This window comes from Nicotiana tabacum, chromosome 5, assembly GCF_000715075.1.
Source record: "Nicotiana tabacum cultivar K326 chromosome 5, ASM71507v2, whole genome shotgun sequence".
Taxonomy (NCBI): domain Eukaryota; kingdom Viridiplantae; phylum Streptophyta; class Magnoliopsida; order Solanales; family Solanaceae; genus Nicotiana; species Nicotiana tabacum.
Genome location: NC_134084.1, coordinates 46,510,417 through 46,525,736, shown reverse-complemented (window position 1 = coordinate 46,525,736; position 15,320 = coordinate 46,510,417). Strand labels below are relative to the sequence as shown.

The 15,320-nt window shown below is 37.8% G+C and overlaps 1 protein-coding gene across 1 annotated transcript; it reads left to right on the top strand.

Moving 5' to 3' along the window:
• Positions 1-10,188: 10,188 nt before the first annotated feature.
• LOC107780572 (uncharacterized) lies at positions 10,189-14,059 on the top strand. The gene is made up of 2 exons (XM_075252839.1): positions 10,189-10,261; positions 13,611-14,059. Exons 1-2 carry the CDS (start codon positions 10,189-10,191, stop codon positions 14,057-14,059), a joined length of 522 nt encoding a protein of 173 aa, XP_075108940.1.
• The last annotated feature ends 1,261 nt before the right edge of the window (positions 14,060-15,320 follow it).

The following is a 15,320-nucleotide window of genomic DNA, read 5'->3' as shown; positions in this document are numbered from 1 at the left end:
GTACCATATGACCACGGAAATATAAGGTATAAAGTATATTAAAAATAAGTAGAATTTTAAGTAATTTGATGCAATTTTTAAATTATACGGGTAATTGGTTAATTATCGGGTAGCGGGGTATTATCTAACTAAATTAATTAAAAAATTTAGATGAATACTAAGGTGAGAACGTGGAAGCCCCCATTCCAAGAATTGGTGACTCTTATATTAGAAATTGAAAGGTGACACAATAGTAGATCTTGTGGCTTAGTCATTGGCATGTGGGGCCACTCCATTTAAGGCATAAAATCTCTCAAATAGAGGTCTTATATGAAAGTGATAGGCAATAGATAGCTTCAGCAAGAGAAGTTAAATAACATTGTGATCAAATTCATTAAGAGAAATGGATTAAAAAAATTGGACAAGTTAAGCTTACTTCAAGCATGTGCAAGTTTCTCTTTGTTACATATCGAGAAAGAGATACACTGCTTGTGTATACAAAATAATTTTATAGGTAATGTGTATGTATTTACCACTTTTAAAAGCATGTACAGTAAGTGTGGGAACTTAGAAAAATATTTAGAAGATTTTCCAAAGATTTGAGGGCAAATCATTAACTTCTTGGAATTCCATGATCACCGCATTTGCCATATATGGCCTTAGCACAAAGCACTTTCAGTCTTTGATAAAATGAGACAAGCACACGTCCAACCAGATGCAATAACTTTTATAGCTCTTCTATCAAGTTATAAACATTCTGGTTTGCTCGATAAAGGTTGGAAATATTTTGATCATACAAAGAAGGATTTTGTTTCCTACTCTGATCTTGCCATTACGTGTTCTTCGCAAAAGATGTGTGTTAGAGGGATTGTCTAGAAAACCGGCTCAGGTATGTTAAGGCTAAGCTTTTCCTTCATTTTGGCATGATCTCGTCATTATACAAGTTTGATAACGAGGCATAAAGAAAAATTCATATCCCAAAATTTACATATATTTTGCTAGTCTCGTAAATTGCGTATATTTTCCTAGTGTTGTAAGTTATAATATTCTCCTTATCGGGACATCATATTCAGTTGAGTATTTCCTTCTTACAGTCAAGAGAGCAGAGAAGTTTATATATATAGTATTAAATGTATTTTCATTACCATCGAACTATAATCGATGGGCAGGCCCCTATTGGGCAACCTCTGATCAGATGGTAAGTTATATATACCGAGCCTACTGTGGTCGAGCGCTTATGAGCGAGCCCAGTTGGTCGAGATACATAGCCTAGTATGGTCGAGCGCGTATGAGTGAGCCTACTACAACAGAGCAGTTATATATATACGGAGTCTACTATGGCCGAGCGCGTATGAGCGAGCCCAGCATGGCCGAGATACAGAGTCTAGTATGGCCGAGCACTTATGAGCAAGCCTACTATGGCAGAGCAAATATATATGTATACTGAGTCTTATAGGGCCGGACAGCTATTTTACTTAATATATTGAGAGAATTGAGTCAGTATCAGCAGGTAAGCATATCTTCACATTATCTTTGACTTCCAGCTACTTGCAGTTATTATATTATCAGTTCAGTTTCAGCTTTCAGTATATTGCCTTAAATACTCAGTACATTATTTCGAACTGACGTCCCTTTTTTGGGGGCGCTGCATTTCATGTATGCAGGTCAGACAGCCTCTTCAATAAGTGTTGCCTGAGTTCAGCTTGATCGGTAAGCTCCATGCCTTTCAGAGTTTCCGGGTCTAGAGCCTTATGTATATCTTGTATATATACGTATATATATATATGTCATGAGTAGGTCGGAGAGCCGTTCCGATCATAGTATATCCATCAGTAGAAGCTTGTAGACATATCTTGTCAGTTAGTGCAGTATGTTGGGCTTTTAGGACTTGTATGTATATTTGGTTGGTTTGTCAGCTGTAATAAATATGACAGCCTTGTCGGCTAAATTTTATATTGATATTTAGTCAACATTCGTTGTCGTCTTGCAATGTGGTTCATGGCCAAAATTATGACATCATATGTTCAGAGTCCCTTAGTTGCAAGTTGGTACGCAAGGGTAGGTGAGGTACTGGGTGCCGGTCTCGCCCCCCATGAAGGAGCTGTACCTCAAGCTCACTAGTACCACCACAACACAAGGTTGAGAACCCGTCTCACATCATAGGAACCGAACACATGAATCTAACCTGCAAGGTCATACCTCCACATATATTCGCTGCAATGTGCGACCTTATCCAAACACTGCTCCACATGGAACACCTCAAGTAACTCTGCTCGAAATTGACGACCATGTGCAATTGATGTCTAGAATCAAAGTAAATCATCATAACTACGGTAAAGCAAATACATAACACCGCACAACCCGAAAGGGCATAACAGATGCGCCATCCGCCAAGCAATATTCAATACTCCTCCCGCTCGAATCCTGCTGAGAGACCCCAATAACACCACACCACATGTGTCGATAACCAACAAATCCCAATGCCTCGCAACACGAAAAGTAACTCATAGGCCTCCCTGGATTACTAATAAGCTCAATAACCGACGAATCAATACCTACCTCAATAATACAATTCGGAGCCAACCAAGCCGACTCAAGTTAGAACACGCATCCACATTGGCCTACCAACGAACTCCTTATCAAGGTGTAGCTGCTCCTTCCACCCCTTTAACTCTGACTGTGCCATACGATACTGTGCCCGGCATCAAATCAATACCGAATTCAACAACCCTGTTCGGCGACATGCCCAGCCACAAGAAACACATCCGAAAAGTCCCTCACCACCGGAACTGAATCAATGGTAGAAGCCTCTACACTGACATCCATCACAAAAGCCTAAATAAGAAAGACAATCCTTCCCAGCCATTCACTGGATCTTCGAAATATAAAACCACCCCACTAGGGCATAATCCTATGGACCTCGCCACTCAATCCGTGGCATTTCTGACATAGCCAACAGTGCCACCTTAGCGCAATAGTCCAGAATGACACAACACGGAGACAACCAGTCTGAACCCAATATCCCATCCAAAATCTAACATGCCAAGCACAAAAGATCCGCTCGGGTCTCCAAACCCCGATAGTCACTAAACAGTGCCGATACATATGACTGACAACCACAACATAGCCTGAATGTGAGAAGTTCCTTGTCTCCAAATCCATATGGCACATGAATCAACATACCTGATCCCAATTCTGCCGTCCGAATGCATGTTGTACCTCAAATACCCAATCATTCCACGAAAGATACTCTGAAATTCCCCTGTGTCACCAAGCAAACTCGAATATCAGCAGTCGATCTAACAAGAAAGCGTCGTAATTCCATCGAAGTACCATCAACTTAATCACATTGCCCTTTCTAAAACATATACCCTCGTCAGATCACTCCCATTTAGCAATACCATTTCCTTAATCATCTGGAGATCATCCCCCTAATCATCTAAAGCTTATTTCTCTAATCATTTAAAATTGTCTGTGCTGCCTACGAATTTTTATGACTTTCCATTCAAAACTAAACCGTAACCTTACACACGCAAATCTCAATCCTCCACAACATACCGCATATACCCTACCATCCTAGGATAACATGAGAACTTCATCTCCCTTCTAAGCCACAAATATCTACATACTCCACTAGTCAAGAACTTTCCATTGATCCCATATAGAAGGAAATCACTATGCATCCCATGCTCATCATGCCCATAGAAAATATACATCTCCAACCGAGGTAGAAACCATCAAGAACTCTCCGAGTTCCCCTTGCACAAACCAGACCTGCCAGGACTAAATCCTTCTAACTCGACAAAGCTACGCAAGCCATCAAAACCTAAGAGCATTGCCGCGAAATACTTGTAGGAACTCATTACCCGGTACACACCCAAGGAACTAATCATATCCTTACCATACCAATCCGGCCTACTACCTAGCTATCCCATCTATCCGAGTTTCCTGCTGATTTACCTTCAACTTGATATCCCCTCTTGCTGTAGCACCACAATTCCTCAACCCAGACTTACCACACGAGACCCAAGCATAAAACCACACTGTCTAAGGCTCATAAGCCGTTGAGTACTCTCTTAAATGTTTCTAAAAGCACCACGTTCAAAATACCTACCCCTAAGGGACTTCCTGCGAATCTGGAACCATTACCTTCCTAATACTGATATATAGAATCCCATAGTTAATGTAGAAAATACCACAAGTCTTGACATCTTCCAAATGAAAACTCAGTTCCTAATCACATATACAACTTTAAAATACCCAATTGTTACATGTAGAATCTTGAACACATTAGAACCATTCTCGAGAGTCATTCACTATATTTAAACTGCAATTAGTCTGATCAAATGAACCGAACAACCCATGCCTCATTGGCACGACACTGCAGAATGTAACCTCATCCCAATATAACCAAGCAACTTCCTGCTCTATGCACCGAGCATTCTTGCCAATAACAACTCAAGACGTCCCGTGATTCTCACACGCCTATGAAGCATAATATAATCTTCGTCAAAATTTTACTTTACCTGAGCCATCCTCGGTCTCAACCTCCGTAGGCCATAACTGATTCACCCGAACGTCTCAAACCGGAACCAACATAGCACATAACCGTGCATTCGCTTAATCAATAGCAGACTCCCCCACTTGGCTCGGAGCCGTAGACCAAAATACACACAATAACTCATAACGCATATACTTTATTGCTGCCATAATACCATAGTGAGATTAAACTCAAACCTTCATAATCTCGTGAAACACAAACCATCTGGTACCTTGAATCTTCTGCAAATCTCGCATCCATCCTTGCAACAGTCAAGCCCACTCTCTTAAGCGACTCAAAATTCAAATTTCAACACTTATATTTCACTTGTAAATGAGACCTTCTAAAAGACACATAAGGATCATACAACCTCGGAACACTTCGTAGGAGATAACCCATTTGCCTTGTCTTTAACTAACATTTCTATATACCTTCCACCGTCACAAACATACGCAGTCACTTAGCCTTCCTGAGTCTGAACTCATACCGCAACATGAAATTTACTTCACTCCTAACTAGGGCACATGAAAAGACTCTTCGCACACCCATAACTCGGGGCTATACCTCAAATCAAGATGAAAATCAAGAACCTAATAGTTCTTCTATCCCCTAACAGACCCTTCTCGTTGCCTCCAAATCATATGGATACATCTCGCAGTACTAGCTTACTCATCACATAGTTATCCAACCGTCACTCCCACTAGTAGGGACACTACCGAACATATAAGTTCAAAAACACTTGTTCACACAATCATCACCTCGGTGCTCAAGCTATAGGCAAAGATGTGGCCTCAAGTCCTCCAAACTGGCCCAATATCATCTTACAAAGGTCACATATCGCCCCTCAATCAAGTAATCTCAAGCCATCAATGCACATCTGATACTGAGCGCTCATGCGCACATACGAACGTGTAGAAGGAATTCAAAGAGTTACATTTCAGGTTGAATCAAAGGACGCACGATAAGAATTCAAGAATGCGAAGTTTTCCTAAAGGTTCTGCAGCCTCTCGAGGATAAATACAAATGTCTCCGTACCGATCTGTGAGACTCTACTAAACCTTCTCATGAGTCGTGAGACCTATGTAACCTAGGCTCTGATACCAACTTGTCACAACCCTAACCCCGAACCCGGTCGTGATGGCGCCTCTCGTGAAGACAAGGCCAACCAATCCAACATGGTATACTTCTTTAAGCAGTTAGTTACCATAAAACGGTTTAAATCATGATTTAATAGCAACAATTTGCGAAAATATAGATAACAACAGAAGAAACCATCTCGACACAGCCCAAACCGGGGTGTCACAAGTCATGAGCAACTGAGGGTCCTGATACGAGTCTACTAAATATAATATCTGGTACAACTGTTTGAAGAACATAAAATTAATAAGATAAGGGAGACATAGGGGCTACGGACGCCAACAACTACCTCGTAGTCTCCGGAACACCGCCTGGACTGGGAGGATCAACACTCAAGAACGGGATCTGCTATGCCTGAATCTGCACACATGGTGTAGGGAGTAATGTGAGTACTCCGACCCAGTGAGTAATAAATATAAATAATGGCTGAAAGCAAGAAAACACGTAAAAGCACAAAGCATTCTATACCAAGGCAGAAAAATCAATTAAAACAGTAAATCAGTGAAAATATCGAGTAAATTTCCTTTTTCAACCAGTAAAACAAGTAATTTGGCAGGTAATTAACAAATAGAAATCCGCCCCTCGGGCAACCATTCAGAACAGTACCAGCCCCTCGGGCTCACTCTTAGATCACAATGGGTACTCGCGCTCATTGTGGGTGTGCGGACTCCGGAGGGGCCCCTTACGGCCCAAGCACTATATCAAGCCACCTCATGGCATCATCTCTCAGTACTCAGCCTTAAATCACTCGGCACTCAGCCTCACATCACTCAAGCCACCTCGTGGCGTATAAAAATATCTCAGGCCCTCGGCCTCACATCACTCAAGCCACCTCATGGCGTATAAAAATATCTCAGGCCCTCAGCCTCATATCACTCAGCATATCCTCACATATGGCCCTCGGTCTCACTCAGTCCGAAAATCATCACAAGCCCCTCGGGCATTAGTAAAACAGTAGTTCTCAGCCCAAAACATCATTTAGAAATATCATTTAAGTCTTAAAATTGAGTAAGAGTGGCTGAGTTATAAAAACAGTAGGAAACAACAGGACTGAGTTCAAGTAATAAATCAATACAGTGAGGAAATACTGATAAAAATCCACAGAGGTTTCAAATAGTTGGCATGAAGCCCAAATATGGCAATCAGCCCAAACCATGATGATAACAAACAGGTTTTAGTCAAATACGCGGTAAAATCATCAATCGGGATGGACCAAGTCACAATCCCCAATGCTAAACGACCCCATGTTCATCATCAAGCGCGTGTCTCGCCTCAATATAGCACTACGATGTGCAATCCGGGGTTTCAAATCCTCAGGATATCATTTACAATCATTACTCACCTCGAACCGGCTAACTCTCTAGCTCGCGATGCCTTTGCCTCTCAAATTAGCCTCCACGCACGTCGAATCTATCCAAAATCAGAACGAATATGTCACAATATGCTAAGGGAACAAAGCCCAAGCGAAAACAATCGGAAAATACCAAAAATCCCGAAATTAGCAAAACCCGAGCCCCGGGCCCACTTCTTGAAACTCAGAAATTTTCACATCATTAGATTCCTTATCTCCTCATGAGTTCATACATATCAAATTTACCAAAATACGACCTCATATGGTCACTCAAATTCTAAAAATTCACTCTCCAATTTCAAGCCCTAATTTCCCAACTCTTCCTCTAATTTCCACAAATTTTCATGATTAAAGAATGATATAATCACCATAAACACAATGTATAAAGCCCAAATAGCTTACCTCTGCGTATACACTTGATCCCCTCCTGAAATCATAGCTTGGAGCTCCAAAATCGCACAAAAATGATGAACAAATGACTGAAAATCGCGAAAGGGCATTTTTATACCTTCTGCCCAGCTCTTTCGCACCTGCGATCCAGTAAGCGCATCTGCGCTTCTGCTTCTACGGAGAAACATCCGCTTCTGCAGATTTCACTTATGACCCAGGACCTGCTTCTACGGTCCAAAGACACACCTGCGGTACCGCATATGCGGTTCTCCCTCCGCTTTTGCGGAAATCACTTGCCGGCCAAATCTCGCATCTGCGATCCTTTCCCCGCATTTGCGGCTTTGCAGATGCAGTCCACATAGCCGCTTCCTTGGTCTCATCCCATCTGACCCTTTTTCGCTTCTGCGATGAATCACTCGCATCTACGGCGCCGCATCTGCGGTCCCCAAACCGCAGATGCGAAAATACCAGAAGCAGCAATTCTGAAGTTGCAACCAACATCTAACTTTTCCGATAACCATCCAAAATCATCCCAAGGACCCCGGGACCTCAACCAAAAGTACAAACATAACCCAATACCTTATTCAAACTTGTTCCAATCATCAAAACACCTCAAACAACATCAAATCTACCAAATTACATCGAATTCAAGCTTAAGTTTCTAAAAATCTTTTGAAATACGCTTTTAATCAAAAGCCCAACCAAACCACGTCCAAATGACCCAAAATTTTGCAACACATCCCAAATGACACAACGAAGTTACTGCAACTCTCGGAATTCCATTCTGACCCTTATATAAAAATCTCGTCTATCAACCATAAATCGCCAAAATATCAATTTCGCCAATTCAAGTCTAAACCTTCTACGGACTTCTAAAAATGTATTCCGATCACGCTCCTAAGTCATAAATCACCTAATGGAGCTAACCAATTCATAAAAATCCCGATCCGAGATCATATACAAACAAGTCAAATCTTGGTCAAACTTTTCAAATTTTAAGTTTCAAACTGAGAATTGTTCTTCCAAATTCATTCCGATTTTCCTGGAAACCCAAACCAACCATTAACATAAGTCATAATACATCACACGGGGCAAGTCATGCCCGAGAACTGGCGATCAAAGTGCAAAAGCTCAAAACGACCGGTCGGGTCGTTACATCATAACATCTGCAATATGTTGCAAGAGTTCAAGATAAGTAGGAGACTAAAGAAAGGAGAAGTTAATCTACAATTTGGAAATGGCGCAAAAGTTGCAGTCTTAGCTGTAGGATTAATTTCTTTAATAATGCCTACGGGAAAAGTACTTATGTTGGATGATTGTTATTACGTTCCTAAATTTGTTTAGAACATAATTTCAGCTTCTATATTAGGCAAATGTGGTTTTCACATTAACATAGGCAACGTTATTTTCTCTATTTATTATGGTGATAATTTATATGTGAATGGCTATCTCCAACATGACGTTTATGTCTTACCTAATGTGAATGCTAATTCGATTATGCATGTTTCAAGTCTTAAGAGCAAAAGAGATGATCAAGTAAATCATGCATACCTTTGGCATTATAGGCTTGGTCATATTGGAGAGAAAAGAATTAACAAGTTGTACAAGGAAGGGTACCTTGACAAATATGATTTTGATCCAACTTGTGAATCTTGTCTCAAAAGAAAAATGACCAAATCTCTATTTACTGGAAGTAGAGAAAGAGCTTCTGAATTATTGGGAATAATTCATACAGATGTTTGTGGGCCTATGAAAATTCAAGTTAGAGGTGGATATTCTTACTTCATCACCTTCACTGATGATATGTCAAGATATGGATTTGTGTATCTTATGAAACACAAATCTGAATCTTTTGAAATGTTCAAAAGGTTCCATAGTGAAGTTGAGAAACAAACTGGTAAAAGTATCAAAGTACTAAGGTCTGATAGAGGTGGAGAATATCTTAGTGAAGATTTTACTAGGTATCTCAAAGAGAATGAGATTCTCTCCCAGTGGACACCTCCAGGGATACCACAACACAATAGTGTATCTGAAAGGAGAAATCAAACCTTATTAGATATGGTGAGATCTATGATGGGGTTCACTGATCTTCCAATAAATTTATGGGGATATGCTTTGGAATCAGCAACATACTTACTTAATAAAGTTCTCACTAAGTCAGTCTCTACAATACCATATGAGATATGGAAAGGATGTAAGCCTAACTTAAATATATTAAAGTTTGGGGTTGTCCATCTTATGTTAAGAGACTACAGTTTGATAAACTTGACTCAAGATCTGATAAGTGTAGGTTCATTGGGTATCCCAAGGAAACAATGGGATATTATTTCTATCACCTTTCTGACCATAAAGTGTTTGTGGCCAGAGGAGCAACCTTTTTGGAAAGGGAATTTCTTTTAGAAGGAAATTATAATGGAGAAATAGAACTTGATGAAGTTCAAGATACTAATGAATCAACACAATGTAAAGATCATGAGACCCAAGTTCAAGAACCTTTATTGGATGTTTTGAAGTTGACAAGGAAGTTGCCATCTTCAATGGTTGAAGTTCAAGAACTAAACGTAGTTCAAGAACAGGTTAATGAACCAGTTCCAAACCAAATTGAACAACAACAAAATCCAGCACAAGGTGAGCAAATTGTAAAAGAACCTCTTAGAAGGTCTACACGAGAACGTCATGTACCAACTAGATTAAATCTAATGGTAAAAGATGATGTATCAAATGAGGTTGATCATAATGATGATGACCCTGAGACCTATGAAGAGGCGACACAAGGTTCTGACAATGAAATATGGCAAATGGATGTGAAAACAGTTTCCTTAATGCTGAGCTAGAAGAAGATGTGTACATGACACAACCTGAAAGTTTCACATCTTCGCATGATCATAATAAGATTTGCAAGCTACAAAGATCCATTTATGGACTAAAGCAAGCATCTTGAAGTTGGAATATTCGCTTTAACAAGACAATTGAAAAGTTCAATTTTGTTATATGTGGCGAAGAACTTTCTGTGTACAAAAAGATTAGTGGGAGCATAATTATATTCTTAGTATTGTATGTTGATGATATATTGCTCATAGGGAATGATACACTGGCATTGCAAAATACCAAAATTTGGCTATCTGAATAGTTCTCCATGAAAGACTTGGGAGAAGCAACTTATATATTAGGAATAAAGATCTATAGATATAGATCGAGGAAGTTGCTTGGACTTTCCCAGTCTTTGTACATTGATACCATTTTGAAAAGGTATAACATGGATAATTCCAAAATAGGCTATCTACCGATAGGCACTGGAATTACTCTAAGTAGGGAGGATTATCTTAAAACACCTGAACAGAGAGAACGCATGAGTAGGATCCCATACGCTAAGTGCAAAGGGAGCTATCATGTATACCATGACATGTACACATCCTGATATGGCTTATGCACTTGGAGTGACTAGCTGATATCAGTCAAATCCTGGTGAGCAACATTGGAAGGTGGTGAAGACCATTCTTAAGTACTTAAGAAGGACTAAAGACCAATTCCTCATTTATAGAGATTCTGAATTAAACTTGAAGGTTATACTGTGCAAGTTTCTCTTCAGATAGAGATGATAGCAAATCTATTTCTGGTTATGTATTCACCTTAAATGGTGGTGCAGTGAGTTGGAAAAGTTTCAAACAAGATACAGTAGCTGATTCAGTGACTGAACCAGAATATATAGCAGCTAGTGAAGCTGCTAAGGAAGATGTATGGATGAAAAAGTTCTTAACTGAACTTGGTATGGTTCCTTCGATAGAAGGTACAATTCCATTGTTAGGTGACAACACTAGAGCCATTGCTTAAGCAAAAGAACCAAAATCACACCAAAAATCCAAACATGTTCTGCCAAGGGATCACTTGATAAGAGAAATCATTGGACGTGGAGACGTCTAGATTCAAAAGGTTGATGGAAAGGAAAATGCTCTATACCCATTCACTAAAGCTCTTGGTGCAAAGGAGTTTTACAAGCGCAAGTGAAAATTGGGAATGAAGTACAAAAGCGATTGACACTAGTGCAAGTGGGAGATTGTTAGGGATATAGTAGATATGCCCTAGATCCAATCTCATATTTGATGATTCGAACATATTTTTGTGAACGTTATTCGATATAAAAATATATGGCATTCTTTTATCATAGTTATTATTAATTGTTTGATTAATTTGATAAGGTCCTTGATTAAATTTTGAGACTTGTCATCGTGATAGAGATCATGATAAAGAGAGTAAAGTCACTTACAATTTAATCTAAATTTGTTCTTGATCATAGGATTATTAATTTGGACATTAGTAATCCGGTTAGATCAATATTTATGTGATCGTCTTTATGGGATAAAGATTAGTTGATCTCATTAACTAAATCACATAGATAGATGATGCATATAGAGATATGATCATTGATCCGACTCATTGGATAATTCCTAATGGTTAGAATTACCATAAACTGTCAATAGGATATTCTCTTGAAGAATGTGATGTAAGAATTTCCTTTGACCTGAGATCGTCATAGTAATTGACAAGTTATTTGTTGTACTTTGATACTAGACACCTATGGCCCTAGAGCGATAGTTGAAAGGATATTAGGTACGATTAAATACTTGTAGAATTAGTGATTGATCAAGATGGAATCTGTCAACTCTTGGTAATGAGTTTAAGCTCTATGTTGTCATGAATTATAAACGATCAAATTAAGACCTTGGCAAGGGCAATTGAATGAAAGAAGAAAAGAGTTTCTTAGGTCATTCAATGGTCGATTATATTTGACATGAACACATAGTTGGTTGCCTATTAGGATTTGACAGTTGAACCATATCCTAAGGTGATCCAGAGCTATAAGGACAGAAGGAATTACTACATTATTCTTCTACTGGTTCTTGAGAGTAAATTGTATACTTCATACTATCCGGACGTTAAGGAGTGTTGCTAGACGCCACCCTTGATTAGTATATTTATGTGGTCAATTTACTACCAGCTTAAATTGAACCTATGGAGTCGCACACTAACGAGTGTTCTGATCTTTGCTAAAGGATTAATTAACTTATTATTTGATAATTAAATTAAGGAATTTAATTAGTCAAATACATTTAGTTGTTAGTCCAAATGAAATATTATTATATTCTTTGCTAGCACAGAGGATATAATTAATATTGTGAACAAATTGAAGTTTTCTATTTTGAATAGAAAATTAAATTATATCTCTTGGTTGAAATATATGTGTGTATATATATATATATATATATATATATCTCTTGATTGAAATATATGTATGATATATATAACAAATATTTATATATAATATTAATGAAAAATTTAATTTGATCAATCCAAATCTTAATTGGATTGACGTGAAAGTTGACTTCAAACCCATAAGAAATGGGATTGGTAATTATACCAAAAGTCCAATTTGGAATTGGACGCTAGCAGCATTCACGTGAAAGTCCATAAGGACGTGGCGGTATCTTCCCATTGAGATGAGATTCTAATTTTTCAATAAGTTTATTTTGGAATAAACTTTTACCCTAAGTAAATCATTACCTCAACCAAATAGGAAAAGAGTTTATAGGTGATGCTATATAAAGGGTGATGGAACAAAATTTGCATTATGAATTCTTGAGAAGAAAAATCACTTTGTGAAAGTGAGAGTGCAACACAAGCCAAGAGAGAAAATACAATTACAAGAAAAGTGTTTCTTGTTCTTCTAACATTGAGTTGAGATTTTTGAGAAAAATTTCAACACAATATTTCATTCAGTTTGTTCACGGGTTTCGTTGATCAAAGAGTTGATAGCAAGGATCGATCTCGGTGTAGATACGCATAGAGTCTTCGCACTATCGAAGAATTTTGAAACGAAACTCTCTTCACCAGGTACGTCTTAGATCCGATCATTGACATGTAAATAAATTTTAAACACAAAAAGATTTGTCTAGAATTGTTATTGTCTTCCGCTGCGTGTTATGAACACCTATATACAATCCTTCAGTGATATCAGAGCAGCAAATAAAAAACCCTATCATAGTGGAAACCTTATGGCATGGAATAGATTATCCTAACGATTCCCTAGTCATATTGGGCATCCAAAATAAAAAAAAAATCAAGACAAAAAGAAATAAAAGAATCTAATCTTGAGTCTTTTCGCTGATCGTAAGGCACAGTACAAGAACAGTGGCTTTTCATAATATGATTGCAAAGGCCAAGTATCAAAAGCTCCTTTTGAGCTCTTACAACTATGTTTTGATAATCACTGCCTTTTCTACGAATTCGAACATTATTACCCTCATAAGAAATATCCGTTGGCTCTCTGGAAATGTTTGTCTGATAACAAGACAATTGTAGTTGGTTTAGGGATTGAGGATGCGGTCAAGAAGCTCGAGAAGGATTATAATATAAAGATTAGCAATTGGGTTGATTTGAGGGATAAGGCTAGGGAAAAGGCTACTTTTGGTGAAATTGCTAATAATTGTAGTGCGGAGAAATTGGCTAACAAGGTTTTGGGTGATGAATGGGATGTGAAGAAGCCTGCTACCATGGAATGGTGGAATCCAGAAGTTGAATGGTTTCTTTCAGATGATAAGGTTAAATTTGGATCATTGGATTCTTTTCTTGCTTATAGAATCGGCGTTGAATTGTTAAAAGATTAATTACTACGTAGTTCTGTTTTTTTATTGTGAATTTTTCGGTTTTCTTTCTGTTTTAGTTTATTAATTTCCTAGATCAATTTCTTGTCTAGAGAATTCTAGAATAGCTAGGGTTTATAACGAGAAGGTTAATATATCATTCTTTGCATTGTAGTTGATGAATTTCTTGTCCTGAGTTGTTAAAAAATTACTCCGTCTCAAATTATGTCATATTTTTCTTCAACACGGTCCTTAAAAAACATTAATTAGAAGGATTTTTTTTGACTATTTTATGTTTATTTATGTATTAAGATATAATCTACTTTCATTGAATATTTATTTTATTTATGTGATATTTTCATCTTCAAGAACAATTACCACTAAAGATAAATAAGAAAAATAATATTAATTTTGTCCTAAACTTCTAAAATGATAAATAATTTGAAATAATTATTTTTAAAAATCACGATATATAAAATGAGACGAAAGAGTAATTGTTAGTGATGTTTTGTTATTGCTAAGTAATGTTTTGTTTCTCTTTCTGTTTTAGTTTGATTTCCTAGATGTTATAGTACCAAGAATTTTCCATTAGGGTTTCGGTCAACGAATCTTTTCTTTTTATTTTTTCCTGCATTTGCATACATGTGTTATTAATTACTTATACGTAGCTTTATTTTGTTCAAAAGAAAACTTCTATGCTACGGTGCCTAAGCAAACTGTCTTTAATTTAGATCTGGATTCGTGGAACTTTATTTGTAACCGTTCTTTGTCTGGAATTACGATATCGCTGATAAATATTCCATTCCTAGTGGGATGAGATGGTATATTTTTGAGAGAAATGTATATTTTAGTTGCTTCTAAAAATAATAATTGACAAAATATATATCTTTTTGTATATATATTTGATACAGATTTTGTATACTTTTTGACTAGCGAATGTAATTAAATTCGGCCGATCAGCTAATATTTTATTTTGTCCCCGTTTTATCATGCCATACATAACAATATGCATATATATAGTACCCCAGGTGGCCTATTCATCATAAGTGTAAGAAATAAACATATAAAAATATAACGCGTGGCTCAAGGGCCTGGCCATTAATATAAGTCCCTTGGGAGACAATCATCCAACGTAAATCCCAGAATATATCTAATCATGTTCATAGTGTTCATGGAGCGATTAGATTACATCAAAATATGAGGCACAAATCGTACACAAAAGAAAGGCAAAATAAAGCATTTGGTAGCCTTAGCTTAAGTATGGAGACTAATCACTGCGTCCCGA

Bases quoted from the DNA above. Each gene is read 5' to 3' on its own strand.
- LOC107780572 (XM_075252839.1), top strand. From the start codon at position 10,189: ATGGCAAATGGATGTGAAAACAGTTTCCTTAATGCTGAGCTAGAAGAA. The intron at 10,262-13,610 runs GTTTCACATCTT...ATGATTGCAAAG, and splicing joins GTACATGACACAACCTGAAA to GCCAAGTATCAAAAGCTCCT.